At 40.6% G+C, this 15292-nt stretch overlaps 1 protein-coding gene across 12 annotated transcripts in view; it reads right to left on the bottom strand.

The window, feature by feature from the left end:
- Nucleotides 1–15292, bottom strand: part of LOC126557929 (glutamate-gated chloride channel) — an 86060-nt gene that overhangs the window by 12939 nt on the left and 57829 nt on the right. For 4 of the 12 annotated variants that reach the window (XM_050213844.1, XM_050213850.1, XM_050213847.1 and 1 more), the window contains exon 4: nucleotides 10270–10340. The exons of the other annotated variants lie outside the window; for them this stretch is intronic. In XM_050213844.1, the coding sequence (XP_050069801.1) occupies nucleotides 10270–10340 (71 nt within the window). The remainder of the gene's footprint in view (nucleotides 1–10269; nucleotides 10341–15292) is intronic. 12 annotated transcript variants of the gene reach the window in all.

Raw genomic sequence — 15292 nt, 5'->3', positions numbered from 1 at the left:
GCATGCAGCATCATGCACCTGGATGATTGCAGAACGCGCTGTAGACGCGCTGGATGGCAAAGTTGTGGTAGCAAGTAGCACGACAATAACAACAAAGAACTACAAGACACGCATGCCATGCCATGCCAGGAAGATGCCATTTATCGAACCATGGTAACAAAAGGGCGAATTTCGGTGTAGTTGTGAGCGTGCACATTTTTATCGTGCTTGTTATTATTTGCAGAAGCAGCGTTTCGAAGCACCACGCAAGTTAAAGGGTAGGTTGTGGAAGGAATGAGAGAGAGAGAGAGGGAGACACAGAAAAAAACTGGACCAAATCTAATGCTCTAATGCCATCATGCGAGAGAAACATTTCATGCGACAAACGGCTGGAGACACGCGGATTGCTACGCGACCATGCACAACCACGATGCAGTGGGATGTGTGTGTGTGTGAAACGATGGTGGGTATGGTGTGCTACACATGCAGTACAGCATGCAACAATCATCATCATGCATTATTGTCATTCTCATCATCATGCTGCTGCTGCTGCTGCTTTCATCGTTATCTACTTTCGCATGCTCATGCTACGTGCGGGCTACATGCATTCAGGCAGACATGCACACATGCACATTGAAGGCAGCTCTACAAAACATGCATTGCAAGTACGGTGAAGGAAAAGCTAGAGAGAAAGAAAGAGAGAAAAAAAAGTAGTATTTGCAGGTATGTGTTTTTTCAAGAACGATGCGCATGCAGCTAAACATACGTGCATCCATAATCTACTTGTACGGAGAGAACTAGAGAGAAGGAGTTCGCCGAAACGTTCGCCGCGACCATGCATTCGCGGTACGTATTTGTATTTGTTTTTCTTTTGTATTTTTTCGCCTTTTGTTTCTTTTTTTTTTTTAAGTTTCATTTTCGCATTTTTCCAAGGCGCATTATTGCGCGAAGTTTGAAGTGCTGGATCCCCGCAGATAGATCCGCGTACGCTAGACGCAGATAGTCAAGCCCACAAGCTTTGCCCCTCTTTGTCATTGTACGGGCGGTTCGGATAGGGTCTGAAGGGTCCGCGCTAGGGGAAGAAAGACGCCTAGAAAAAGAAAACAAGTACACACTCGTAAACCAAAAAACGAAACGAACGAAAACAAAACGACCAAAAACACGACAACACTGTTGGACGGATGTTCTTTTTTTTTCTTCTCTTTTTGTGCAACGAAGCCCCATCCCCACCCGTCTTGTCCGTTGCGCGATCGGCAGAAGGCATGGTGGGCTCCTCTAAGGCACGTGACGTTGGACCTCTAAAAGTAGTAGTGGTACTGTAGCTTTTTGGGGCATGGTTGCCCTAAGAAACTTAAACCTTATCTTAGTAGTTTTCTGATGCCTGGTTAGATAGTTCTGTGTGAGTAGTAGCAGTAGTAGTAGTGATAGATGACAGACAACATTACCCCAGCGATAGTGCTGTTTAAGGAATGCGTCTGTCTCGTCAGTTCAGTGAATGATGTTTTTTGAAAGTGAGTGTATGGTCGTTGGCTCGCATTCTTTTAGCATATAGTGTCTATAAAGTTTGTAGCGAGAGTATGTGAAAGAAGACAGCTAAAGGGGGAGACGGAGTGACGCTAAGGTAATTATGACGGATTTTAACATGTCCCCTCACTCACAGGCTGCAGTAGTGGATGCACTCTACTTAGCGAGTCCGGCGAGTGAGTTGACAGCTGCTGTTACTGTGACAGTTACGACACAAACCGTGCTCCGTGAGTTTAGTCTGGCTTGAAGTGCCTTAGTTGAATGCTCGGACACTTAATCTTTCACTCCTTCCCCACCTTTGTCATACCTCTGTCATCTCTAGTGAAGAGTACGTGTCCGTGCATTACCTGCTCGCAATGCATTCCCTTGGTTTTCCCCCTAAAGAATAGTCACACACGTCAAAGTTTTTGTACCAGTCTCTAATGGCAAATCGTTTGCCAGCAGCTCAGTCTTAACATACACACAAACAGACATACAAACACACATACAACACACGCGCGCACACTTATAACACACATACATACACTAGGAGTGGGCGCGTGCACACGCTTTCCGTTACACGGGGTTGCTTTTTTCACATTCACCATTCACAGTATGAGGAAAATGAATTTTCGAAATGGAACGTAACGACCACAACAAGAGAAAAGAAGAAAAAGAAAACAGTAAAAACCAAAAAAAATCACAATCAAAAAGGAAATCAAATAAAACTTGAAGATGAAATTTTTTTTTATTTCATTATAGAGAGAAGAGCTTTACAGCTGGATGGGTAAGTTGTTGGTTGGCAGGTTTGGTTGTAGTTTGTTTTTGTTTGTGTCCGTCGGACGCAATGCAAGTGCCGAGCTGCCGAGGCAAATCAATCCGTTACTGCGCCAAGCCAACGTACAGCTGCTTGTGGTGTAAATTTTCTCTCTCTTTTTTGTCGATGTGTGTTTTACTTTGTTCTGCTTTTCTTTCGATACTTATTAGGTGTTGGTTTGATTGGCGCCATACTTTTGTTGCGTACCAGGTTTATGTTGATCTCTATGTGTATTGTGTGCTTGCTATTCTTCTTTCCCAAGCGCACTGCAAAGGTTGTCAAGTTTCGTGAACCAATCCGTTCATATCGGTTTTACGAAGAAGAAATTTATCACGGTGCAAAAAAGCTCCACATTGAGCAAGGGAGCGTCATTAATTTATACTACATATGGGAAAGCTTTTCCAGAACAAGTTTGATCAAACATTAATCAATTATGCAAAATGCGATCATGAGATGTGAGCATGTGCACCGAGGTAGGGTCGTGTTGCTGGCCGGGTGGAACGAAAATTTCCTTCCAGAAGATTCAGACTGATTAAGTGTTTGGCCGGGTGCAGAATAATTTACGTGAACGTGTGCGGCTGTGTTGCGTATGAGTTTATACGTGTGTTTGTAGATGTTTATGAGTGAAAATGACACATTGGGGTACAGTTATGATGGGTGAGGAGGGTTGGTTACAAGACACACATGGTTAACAGTAGCGACTGCATACGGATGCACTTTGATGGTGTGAATAAATGAATGCAATTATGACACAATAAGCTTTGAATGAAAACTTAAAATGCAGTACTTCTCTCAAAGACGTCGAGCGGAGCATCGTGGCAGATCGTGAGACAAATTAGGGAAGATTTTACATATCCTGTTTGGTATTATGACAACCTTACCTCATCTTTAAGATATTTTCTCTAGTTTCTTTAAAAAACAGGTACTTTAAATCTACTTTCAGCAAAATATTAAACTGTTTTGTATAATAAATGAATGGTCTGTGATACTCCTCCAATGCTCCAAGGTTGGCTTGCTTGCTCCTTCCTCTAAAGTATAGCCTTTTCTCCGTGAAAGTTACAACTAACCAAGCAGGTTTCTTACCACTTTAAGAAACCCATTTCCATTGCACTCATGTGGCTGCAATTTAGTTTGAAAAATTGCATTTGCCATTGCATTTTAAGCCAAGATCTGGCAGTGAGAAAACGACCACTTTATTTCTAGCTCACAACCAACCAGAGGTCTCACCTACGGAGTGGCAGGCAGAGTGTGGATAAAACTTTGAATTAGTGGTGCTTTTGCTTTCTTCCGCCCATACAAAGAAACATACACCCTCCTTACGCTTTGTTATAATAAAACAAAGCGTCCAAAAGATTCCTCTCTACCCGGGAGGCATGTGCGCCAGCTTTGCGCTGATGATGACGACGACGATGATGATGAAGATGAAGATACGGACACTGATGCACTAGCGGTGTCATAATTTATTCTCGCCGTTTGTTGCGGCCAACCCAACTTTGGCCCGTGGTCAGCCAAAAGCCGCACCATCGGCAGGTCGCGTCGGACAGCCCGGGTGGAACGGTGTTACGGGGCTTGTGTCTGTGGGGATTTATTTGCATTCATTTTTTATGGCATCGCGAATGCAAGACGCGCGACCATCGACTATCTCTACCTCGTGCCGCACGAGTTATTGCATTATTCAACAACTTGAACAATGCGGTTCGCATTCGTGTTAGCATGCTTGGTGGGTGGGCATTACGGCACCATGTTACCATGCGAATCGAGTGGAACGGTTTTCACAAGTTACCATATTTTATTCCACCACACTGCTATACGGTGTGATACCGATGCGATGGACCGGTGGCGCTCCGCGACCGACGAGATTAAGTGCATTTAGCATCGGTACGAACTGTTTGTACTGCTGCAAATGGAATGGTAATTTATGCACAGAAATTGCAAAAAAGAAAGCAAACAAACCACCATCTTAATGTTTACTGAAATCAAGCTTGTTATCGTTGCACCGGGTTGGTGTTGTCTTCAATACCCGTAACCGTAGTGTGCAGTTAAAATAGTGGCGAGATAGTAAATTGCCGTGTGGCTGGCAACATAAATATAATTCACCAGCTTTGTAAAGCTCCACTGGTAAGTGGGAAGGAAGCTTTTCTATCTTTCCCCTGGCCTTCGCCCTATGCTTCACGTACTTCCATTTTCGTCCCCTCGCACCAGATTGACAGCCGATTCGATGAACTTTATCTGTACTACCACAATTCGTTGCAATATTTAGCTCGTGCAATTTTGGGAAATTGAACCACCGTCGAGGAAATGGATTGCAATCGTAAAGTAACGTCAATAAAATAAACGAAAACCTGCCCTTGCTCATGCAACCGGGGTTGCAGAAGGGAGGGTTGAGTTTTGCAAATGCTAACCGGTACCAGTCCGGCACTCGTATCCGATTTGCCAGAAGGGTGGGTCTTGTGGGGGGAGGAAAAACTGAAAGACCGCTGATACAGGCAGCACGGTGTTCGATCGTCTGCATTTTGAATGTGGTCGACCGGTCAAAGCACATTGAGTCGAGTGGTTGAAAAAGATGCTGGGACGAACACCGGCGAAGCAGAGTGGTAGATAAAACCGAAGAACGAGCAACATTTCGGGATGGTTTTAAAGTTAATTGGAAAAGTTTTCCTGAAGCGATCATACGCTCCTCAGCTACGTAGCCACCACCGTACCGGAGCAAAACCGGTGGCAGCGGTGGTACAGCCAGAAACGGTGGCAGCGTACTTTCAAAATTTGTGGCCGATGCACATTCTCCCGGCACCAACTGGCTCGGTAAGATTTCGCCCGGGACAACCCAGAACTCCAACCTGGGCTGGGCCGGGTAGGCTGACTTATGGCGGACCGATAACCGTAAAATGCACTTTACTAGGGAACTTTTGGGCCAATAAATGCGAAACGGGCTGCGCTGTGTGCTGTTCGGGAGACTTTTTTTTATTTCGTTCAGGTTGTTTTTTTCTTGTTTCTTCATTTGGTCACCAATAAAGCAAGCAAGAAGCACTCGAAAAAGCTCCTAGCCATCTTCCGAGTGTGGTGAATTGACTGGACGAATGTCGGTCGGTGCGCTTGCTCGGTCGGTGCAAATTTAATAGCTTATTAATTTTACGGTCTAGAGTTTAAGCTGGTTCGAACCCCGGAGGTCGGTCGTTCGTATGTCTCGTTGAGATAATTCTTCCAGCCAGTTCCCGGATAGACGATGCCATTTGGTGGCCTGATTTGGTGTATTTGTATGTGTATGCCTATTTTTATTTCCATAAAAACGGCTTCAAATACAAGCATCACTCCGCCAACTGGGTACTTTTGGCCAAAATGGTGTAGATGTAGGTCGTGAATTTTATGTTATCCACATTTAGAGCGTTTAGATTTGTGCCCAGTAGCATAATAACTTGCAGGATAATATCACCAGCGTAGCGTGGTCCAATTGTACATGTTTTTGGTTTCACATTGTTGAGCTCATAAAATCACGTGCTCCTGTAATGGAGACGCCTGGTACTTCATGACACGGCTGCTGTACTTTTATCGTGCATTACCGTATATCTGTTTGCGAGTCTGGTGGCACGTGGATTGATATAAAAGATTTCACTTTAAATCACTCCAAAGAAACGACCCAACGAGCAGCAACAAACGGTTTGGCTTCGAACAGGGCGGCTTAGGACAGTGTTCGCCCAGCGATGGAGGCGCATGGTGATTTGTACAATTTTCTACGAAAGCAATCACGCACCCATTCACGTTTCGGTGCCGCTCCCGGGTTTTGCCGCACCATGCTCCGCTTAATGAGATGTAAATCTTCCATCCGGTTTTGCGAACGCTGAAGGGTTTCATCCGCTTTGCAAGGTTTGTCAGCCAGTGCGTCGGTTTTATTTCGCTGTTTGTTTGTCGCCGCTACACAATACCGGCAGAAGGTCAGCCCCATTCCTTGCATCGAAGGTCAGCTGGGACTGCCGACGTATGACTGTGTGTGTGTGTATTTTTTGTTGTTGCGCTAATGATGTCATTCGTAGGCGGAAGCAGCAAACAGTGCTTGACAATCGTGTCAAGTGGTCGGGGCGCCACATGTACGGTCTTCGGTGTGTTTGGTCTTTGAAATAGTAATCCCTTAGCCCACCAATACCGCCCAACAGTCAGTCACCAAACTGGGCTGGGTGATGTCGAGCGGCAACGGCATGAATGCTCGGTCTGGGCAAAATGTTGTTTGCAGCTGGTTGATGCGGAAATGGTGATGAAGATGATGAGGATGTTTTTGAATTATTTTGCCAGGGGTTCGAATGCGAAACGCGAAACCATCTAGGCACCAGCAGGAACGGAACGGAGCGAAAATGTAAATGTGCTCATCAAATCAGAACCTTGGATTTGATTAGCATTTTTTCGTTGCTGCTGTTTTTGTTGTTCGTTGATGCTACTGTTCGCGCATACTGCACACTACTTTCAGCACTGGCTGAGCCAGCAAGCACACCAAAACACCTGCTTCGTTCGCTGCTGCTGCTGCTGCTGCTGTTCCAATTCGCCATAGGTAGACGATAATTAATTCTAGTGAAATTTTTTGCATTCGTTATGTTATCTCTCTTTCTAGCTTGATTGAATTAATGCGCAAATGGCACTGGGAGAGGCAAACGGAGAGAAGGTTCGAAGCAAGAAAAGCTTGAACGTGTTGCCTAACGAGCTGCGCTAAATTGTTAAATTATTATCACTTTTCCGAATGAAAAAGATGCTGTGCGATTAGTTTAACATGATAATTAAACGTAAAATTGATTCGTATTCGATCATTACAGAAAATTATGTTGAGAGGGCGCTATGAAGTACTGACATAACTGCAAAAGTAACTGGAACAGAAATACATGTAAAAAGATGCAAATAAACAGTGAAAAATGTGAGATGAATACGTAAAACAGTAAATCAAAGAGAAATCGACCTTAAATCTGGAAGATTCAAGGTGATTAGATAGGTACAAAGTAATGGACACGTACAGACGACAGAAGCTAAGCGAATAATGGTATGCAGGAAGTGAGATGTGTTATCTATCGTTAATATCTTAAGGCAAATACATTTTGGAATGTAACTGCAAGATAAGAATAAATTTACATATGTAAATCAATCGTTATGATGTTATATATCTCATTATGGCGTTGAGAGTTGTCAGTTTGATGTACTATAGCATAAAGCTAAACTCAATTGAATTGTATATTTTGGATTATACTTCATACAGACGACGATAACAATAACACGATAAAATAACATGATGTATTATGACAGGAAGTACACAATTATACGCTTTCAATACAAACGACAATGTTTGTTGACCAGTTGTTACAGATGTGTGATAAGTCTAGAACATAAAACTAGCAATAAATAAAGAGACATTGACGAGGACAGATGGAAGTGATGAATGAATAGATGAAATTTGTGTAGCGAATGAATAACTACGAAGTTGTACGCATGAACTGTGTTTGATTAAGGTAAAAGAGAAAAAAGGCATAATTAAACTCTGTGTGAAATATGAAAACATAAACGAATAAAATAGCATATTTAAATAATAATCATTAAGAAAAATAATTAAATAACCGTAAAAAATCAGCAACAATACGGTGCAAGCCGTCATACTAAAAATAGCTAAATAAAACAGTTAAAATATCAACAGAAGTAAAAAATGTCACAAAACATTTTTTAAGTATAATAAACACATTTTGCATTGAACTAGACATATTTCCGTTCTGTAGGAGCGTTGCACAGACAATACGACTTTGTTTGGTGTGTTGTTATGTGTATGTATGAGCGTATGTTTGTTTCTTCTTTTTCTTCTCGATGTCCAGTTCACTCAAACAAGCAGTATGTAAGTGGGGTGATGGGGCGAGAGCATTTATGGTGGAATTGGGAGGAAAGGGTTTCGAACCCGGTTGGCGCCTTTGCATGTCATAACAATGCTGTTGTAATTCCGTATGGCAGGATGCTGTACCGGAAGTTGAAGTAAACCGTGTGTTCGGCACACATACAAACAAATACAGTAACACAAACACACATATGCACGTACGGTAGAAGATGGAAATGGCACGGAACAGTGAGCTGAAGAAGAAGAAAAAAAAGGGCACGGAACAGAAACACTTCAAACTAAGAAACCAAACGACGAGTAGAAAACGGCAATGAGGCAATGGATGGAGAGCCCAGCAGATATGCTGATGAAGCGAGTAGGGCGCTTCGTACTGTGAAAGGTCATGTACGCTGGTAGTTGTGCAGCGACAGTGTTTTACATGTGTGTCCGTAGGAAAGACGAGTGAATATTAGTGACCTTGCTGTGTGTACATCTGGAGAGAGAAAAGTACGGCCGGTACCGTACCAGTGTGCGTGTTTTGAAAGGGTAGGTTTAAAGTTGGAACAATGTGCACTAAGCACCGAACAAAGCTCTTCTTACATCCGATCCCAATCCTAGTTTGTAAACATTCAATTGGGACAGCAATAGTTCCCATGGCGAAACAAAACAAAGTGACCGTAGAAATAGGGTGCAGTTATTGGTGAGCGTGTTACAGACATCACAGCACACACATTTTAGTATCAGTAGACATCAAACACAGTAACCACACACACACACACACACACACACGCACGCACTAAAACACGCAAGCAAGCGCACTGGCACGCAATCACACACACACAATCAAACAGTAACAAACACACGCGCCGGATGCTGTGCGTTTCTAGCTGACAAACCGGCTTAGATAGGTCTACTGCGATCGTTTATACTGTGCAATTAAAAGACGTTTACACCTCAGCCGAAGTATGGTGGATTATTCAATATGAAGAACGAGAGATTAATGAAACGCTGTTAGACACGGCACTACACTCGCACATCTGTGCACACAGTTACATCGTTACATAGATTATTAAAAAAACAAAATTTAAAACAAACAAACAAACTGTAACATAAATATAATTTATAATTGGAACTAAAAATCAAACAACAATGAACGAAAACGAAACTAAGAACGATGAATGAAACGTATTGTTGTGTTTGACGAAACACGTTGGTGGTTTTGAGTACGATCGACTGGTTGGATTGATTTCGAAAGGTCAGTTAGTGTGTGTGTGTGTGTGTGTGTGTGTGTGTGTGTGTTTGGTGTGTATATTTTGTATGCGTATTAATGTCCCCTTGCACTGCAGAGTAAGATGATGCTACCCAGTGGGTTTGCTGTCTTATGTTTAGGAAGTTCGTATGAAATGAGGATAACAGGATCAGGAGCAATGTAACGGTTCAGGAAAGGCAACTAACGATGGAAAACTATAGCTCAGGAAGATCATGTAGGTTTGGTGGAGAGGAAATGTAAATGAAAGGGTATGAAAGTACACCGTACTATATACAGTTTTTGTTTTGTTTTGTCAAAAACTTTATACCATGAGCCTAGCTTTAACTGAAAGACACTTCCGTGCTGATGTTTGGTTGGAACGTGATGGCGTTTAATGATTTTTATTTGTTATTATAGTTTTTGATGTAACATCATAATGTGTGTATTACAAGAGTATTACGAGATAGACACTGAATCAACAAAAGGAAACGGTAAAGTAACAGGAAAACAAACAGAGACAGAGACGGAGCAGCCGAAGTAAGACAATGGTGGTAAGTAAAGGGCAGGCGAGCGGGCATTCAGGAATGCTGGAATGCCCTTCTGTGTGTAGTTTTGTACAAGTGTATAGCAACTGTGACGCTTGGTTGCTTAACGGTAGACGCATAAACACCGGTGCTCTGAGACACAACACAACAGCATGATTGTTTGGAAGTTTTGTTTTTTCTTTTCCAAATTTTCATTATGCACAATGCCGGCACGAAAGGACGCACAAAGGACGCACAGGAAACGAGTAAAGAAACACTGTACAAACTGGTGTGGTTTGACTTTGAAACAGATTAATTAAACGGATTCTGGTTGTTCTGGGACTGTTACAAATGCACACTAACTCACCATTTTGTAATCGTCGATTTTCGAGATCGATCTTAGGAACATGTTGACGAACACCTGTGTGGCCTTGTCGTCTACGGGTTGGTGATTGGTTTGGTTTAATTGGTTTCGTTTTGGTTTTTTGGTTTTTTTTTTTTTGGTAAATTTGTTTTTAATTTACATTTTGTGGTTTTGTGTTGTCATTTCACACGTGAATATTCCACAGGGACACGCCGGGACAAACGCACGCATTCAACAAACGGACGGATTTTGTTTGTTGGGTGCGTTTGAGTATCGTTTTTTTTTGTTTGTTTGTATTGTTTCAATGGTGTGGTTCGAGTGGTTTGGTTCAACGCGTTAGCGACCGGTATTCAGGATATTTGTTGGTGGCCAGTTATGTATGTATTCCCGGATCGGTGGAGCACAGAAGGGGGTTCGGAGGTGTGGTTTTTGGTTTAGATCGAATGTAAAAGCAGTATGCGAATACGGGTACGAGTGGTATAAAAAAAAGAGAGAAAATTAATTAGCACTGAATATCGCTTGAACTGGTATTGATGACAGTGTGATGGCACTGGACGGTTTTTTTTTTTGCTTTTAAGTACACTTATGAACTAAGATCGAAGAACGCAAGAAATGAGAATAATTATCATTGAAATACAAACCCAAATGTAGATATACAGATACAGAAACATAAATAACCATGTAGTCGATCAGAACATAACCAAAAACAAAAACCACTTGAAACGAAAAATAAATGCAAAACCAAACTCGACAAATGAATGCAGTGAATTGCATCGAAAAATGCTAGAATTACGGTTACAGCGTTAGAGAGTGGGTTCAAATTGCACCAAACTTATATACCCCGGGTTGCAATGGCGTGAAGCACATACTTTCCGACGGTGCTACAATACGCACACACGCAAAACGGATGCAGAAAACCGTTCGATACGAGCGTATATCTGTTCTGATGCAGTTTGTTTTTGTTTCTGTTTCTTCTATGTTCTTTTCTTTGCTTTCACTTGCATCTAATTACTCTACGGTAGGGTTATGGGATGGATGACGGTATGAGTTGTTTGCTTGCATGTAGGATGAATATGCTTTCCAAAAACACTACGCCCATTACAATGTATGCTCCAGTAAGCTCTACATTAGTACTAAAAGTAGCAGTAAACGAAAATCTTGCTAATCAAATGCGTTGGTACGTTGTTGTTTTCATTGTTCTTTGATTTTCCAGCTGTCAAAATCTGTTAACAGACGTTGAGTTTTTAGCCATCGATTGAGATGGTATCGGATAAGGATACGGAAACCGTGCTTCATCGTACATAATAATGTACAATGATCGCTGACCGTGTGCCGTATCGAGATGCCTGAGGAAACTATGTGAAGAGAGAACAAGATATTTATTCATGTACACGGGTAAGGATGATAATAAGCAGAGCAAAGTCGTCTAGATGAATGTATAGACGTAGAATAACGAAAACAACAATTAAAGGTAATATTACAATAAAATCTGGTTCGATACCCAATTTCATTTAGAATCGATATTTTTGGCTACAGTTATAGCCTAAACTAACGTCAGAATTTATACAGCAAGAGAGAAAGAGAGAGAGAGAGAAAGCACGAGCGATAGAGAGAGTGAGAGAGAGAGAGAGAGAGAACTTGCAAAAAACTACTACGCACGTAGTCAGTGTGTGAGAAATATAGAGATTTAAAATATCATACAAATATATAAGAAACTTTGAACTTAAGTAATAAAATAAATAGAAGAGAGATAATGCAGAAGAATAATTAGCATACCTAGCATACATTGGCTGCGTATTAACGCCAAAAAAGAGTAAGCGAAAACACAATTTTGAAGCAAAATGTTATACTATACATTAAAAAAAAACCTACAGTGACATTCAGTGAACTATTTTATGGTTGGTCGATAGTCGAACGATGTTTTAGCGGCCAAGTGAGGGCAAAGATATATTTTTTCCATACTATATTGAGCAATTCAGAAGCTGCGCAAGCAGAAAGGTCAATATGGAGCATTTTTGAGGAAAACTAACAGTAATGCTCTGGTCGACATTGATCGGCGTACCGGCTCTAGTACGACATCGTAGCGTGTTTCTTCCGGAAAATATTTCTAGTCATTTTTATCCATGAATTGTTGGATCCATACGAACAGCGTTATCAAATACAAGAAAAAAAACAATCTAAACTTACTCTACTATCTAAAATACCACACACACACACAACAAATAGACAACTACGTGCTGAACGGGAAAACACTGAAAAGAGAGGCATTTAGATATAAAAAAAAACTAACAGATCCTACAGCTCGAACTAGTAGTGTAGTGTGGGCAAATGGAACCAAACTTTACATGCCACGTGTTCGATACGATAATGATGATCGTTTAGGACGAGTTTACACGAGGATCAAAACGGAACGCACTGACGGGTACACCCAGTGACGGTTGAGAAACACTTGATGTGAGAAAAAGACACACTAGGATAGTTCTAACATTTACTGACATCGACAGGGTGTGACAGATAGGTTTATCTACACCGATTAAATAACTGTGTGAAGGTGTGTCGTTTGGAGGTGTGTATTTGTGTGACCCTACACTTCTGGTTCGTCTGGTTGCGTCTGCTGGGTTCAACAGCCAATAGCAGTTTGATCCTTTTCGATAATGATAGATGACATTTTTTTTTATATAAATTTTCTCATTTACCTTCTACGATCTACGGCTTTGTTAAAAAGTGTAGATAAAAAAAGGGGGAAATGAAAAGTAACATCGTTACGCACGCTTATACGCTTATGAAAGTTATCGATAAGAAGCAAATACCAACTTACGACAAACACATTCACAACCGAGGCAATTCGTTGCAAAAGGTAAAATAAGGATTAAGGGCTGAAATTATCAGCAAACGGAAAGGGATAATCAGTGATTGGATCAAACGCAAGTTGCAACATTGTTTTTTGCATATTAATCGAAAACAAAACACACCAGTGTCAACGGGAACGAGATAGTATGGAAATATGATATTGCAGAACAGCAAACAAATGCACACACTTTCGTGATTATAGTAGTCAACTTTAAACGATGAATCAAAACAAATATACTAAACAGTAATGATGAAGAAAAACAAAACTCGTAACACGTCATTTTTACATGAAATGTTCGCAGCGGGGAAAAATATGCCAAAAACTTGCTTACTACGCGTGTGAAAATTTATTTTGTAACATTTAATATGACGGATCAAAAGGTTTTCTGGATTTAAGAGAGGAAAGCTTGCTACTGTAGCTGCAATACTAATAGTTCAGCCAAATCTCGGAACAGGAACTACGGAAGGATTAGTAAGGGGATGGGCGTCAGGAACGGTGACAGAACCAGCGCATCGTGCCGTTTTTCGGTGGTGTAAGCATGGAAAAAATATGTGAACTGCTCGCGCATATCGGTTTAACAATATCAATCCTGCAAAAAAGCCAACGATTAGTTCACTGAATGTTACATTGCATGGTGCGTCAAGTAGCACGTGTTATGCTGAGCTGAACCGAAGAAACACGATAAAGTATTTAGAAAGTATTTAATTTGATAATAGTATATGGTCAAGATATCCAATTGAAAACTAAAAAACAAAACAAACAAAACCTGAACAAAATGAAGTTTTCAAATATAAAAAACCATAAAGTTATTAAGCCGTGTGAATTCAAACGTCAATAGAAGGTAGAGAAAATATTAAAAATAGTAAAAATGCATAAGCAAAAATACAGGTTTACACAATTTGAAGATAAAAAGGAAAACGAGAAGTGAACAAAATAACAAATATGTCATACCCTCGAAAAAGAAAACAAAAATCGAAACATGAAGAGAAGCAAATACAGCACAAGAGAAGTACAGAACAGAGAGAGAGAGAGAGAAAAATGCTACCTGAAGGCAGGAAAAATGAAACATCATTACTGACTTTCTATCGTTCTAAGGGTAAAAGTTTAGGAGACAGTATCAGCTTGCAAATTCAGATGGAGCTAATCGTTGACTTTGTTGATGTTATTATATTTTTTGTGTCGTTTTGGTTGCCGAACGCCGAAGTGTACTATAAACTACGGTACAATGAGTAGAGATGAGGGTTGTGTAAACGATCGACAGAGATCTAAAAAGTGTTTCAATTGGTGCGTTTGTGTTTGCTTTTGCAACAACGATGACTCTTTTGTTTTCGATTGGAGAAAATATGGGCACAACAATGAATAAAACAAAATGTATGTCTAAAACTGTTTAGACTCGTTATATAAGGATTGTGAGTCGTTTGAATCTTGTAATTACAAAAGATTGTGCCTCTAGTACTAACTCTTACTTGTCCAGTTTTCAGGCTAACGCATAATAAGAACAAAAATGAACTAAAGTGCTCTCATGAAGTCTAAAACATAACATATTAAAAATGAACTCCATTAAACTGCACAAACATAACATCAATAAGAAACAAAACGAATAAAAAGTGTGAATTGTCTGAAAAAGAGAAGATCAATGTAACCCCAAACGAGAAGAACACAGTAAATACAAAACCAATAACACACAATACGAAAATGGAAACTGGTTAATGAAACAAACAAATAGGAATGTAAGGGTACGAGAGTAAAAAAAGAAAATAGGAAAACCAAACGATATTTTGTGTAACCAATGATGCAATTCGAGTAAAACATTGTGAAAGTTGTGTAATGTGACGGGATAAAATAGATATCAAAATGCCAAAACTCAAAATAAGGGTTTATTAAAAATTCAGAGGAGATGGAAAGAATAACACTACAAAACAACCGCTGGTAGGATAAAAGGAAGTAGGAAGAAACAAAAACAAGAACTCTCAACTGAGCATGGAGCATAGCATCAGGAAAAATACCAAAATAAATCAAATCAACTGAAACCCTGTTTAAACCAAAATTATAACCAAAACAAAACAAAAATCATTATGGTGAAGCCTTACTACAAAACTGTGCTAGCGAGAGCACAGAAGAAAAATGGCGTTATTTATCTTTTCACTACGGTTACTTAAGAAATACGCGTGAAAA

This window comes from Anopheles maculipalpis, chromosome 2RL, assembly GCF_943734695.1.
Source record: "Anopheles maculipalpis chromosome 2RL, idAnoMacuDA_375_x, whole genome shotgun sequence".
Classification (NCBI taxonomy): Eukaryota; Metazoa; Arthropoda; class Insecta; order Diptera; family Culicidae; genus Anopheles; species Anopheles maculipalpis.
The sequence above is the reverse complement of the archived record's forward strand: the minus strand, read 5'-3'. Positions and strand labels throughout refer to the sequence as shown.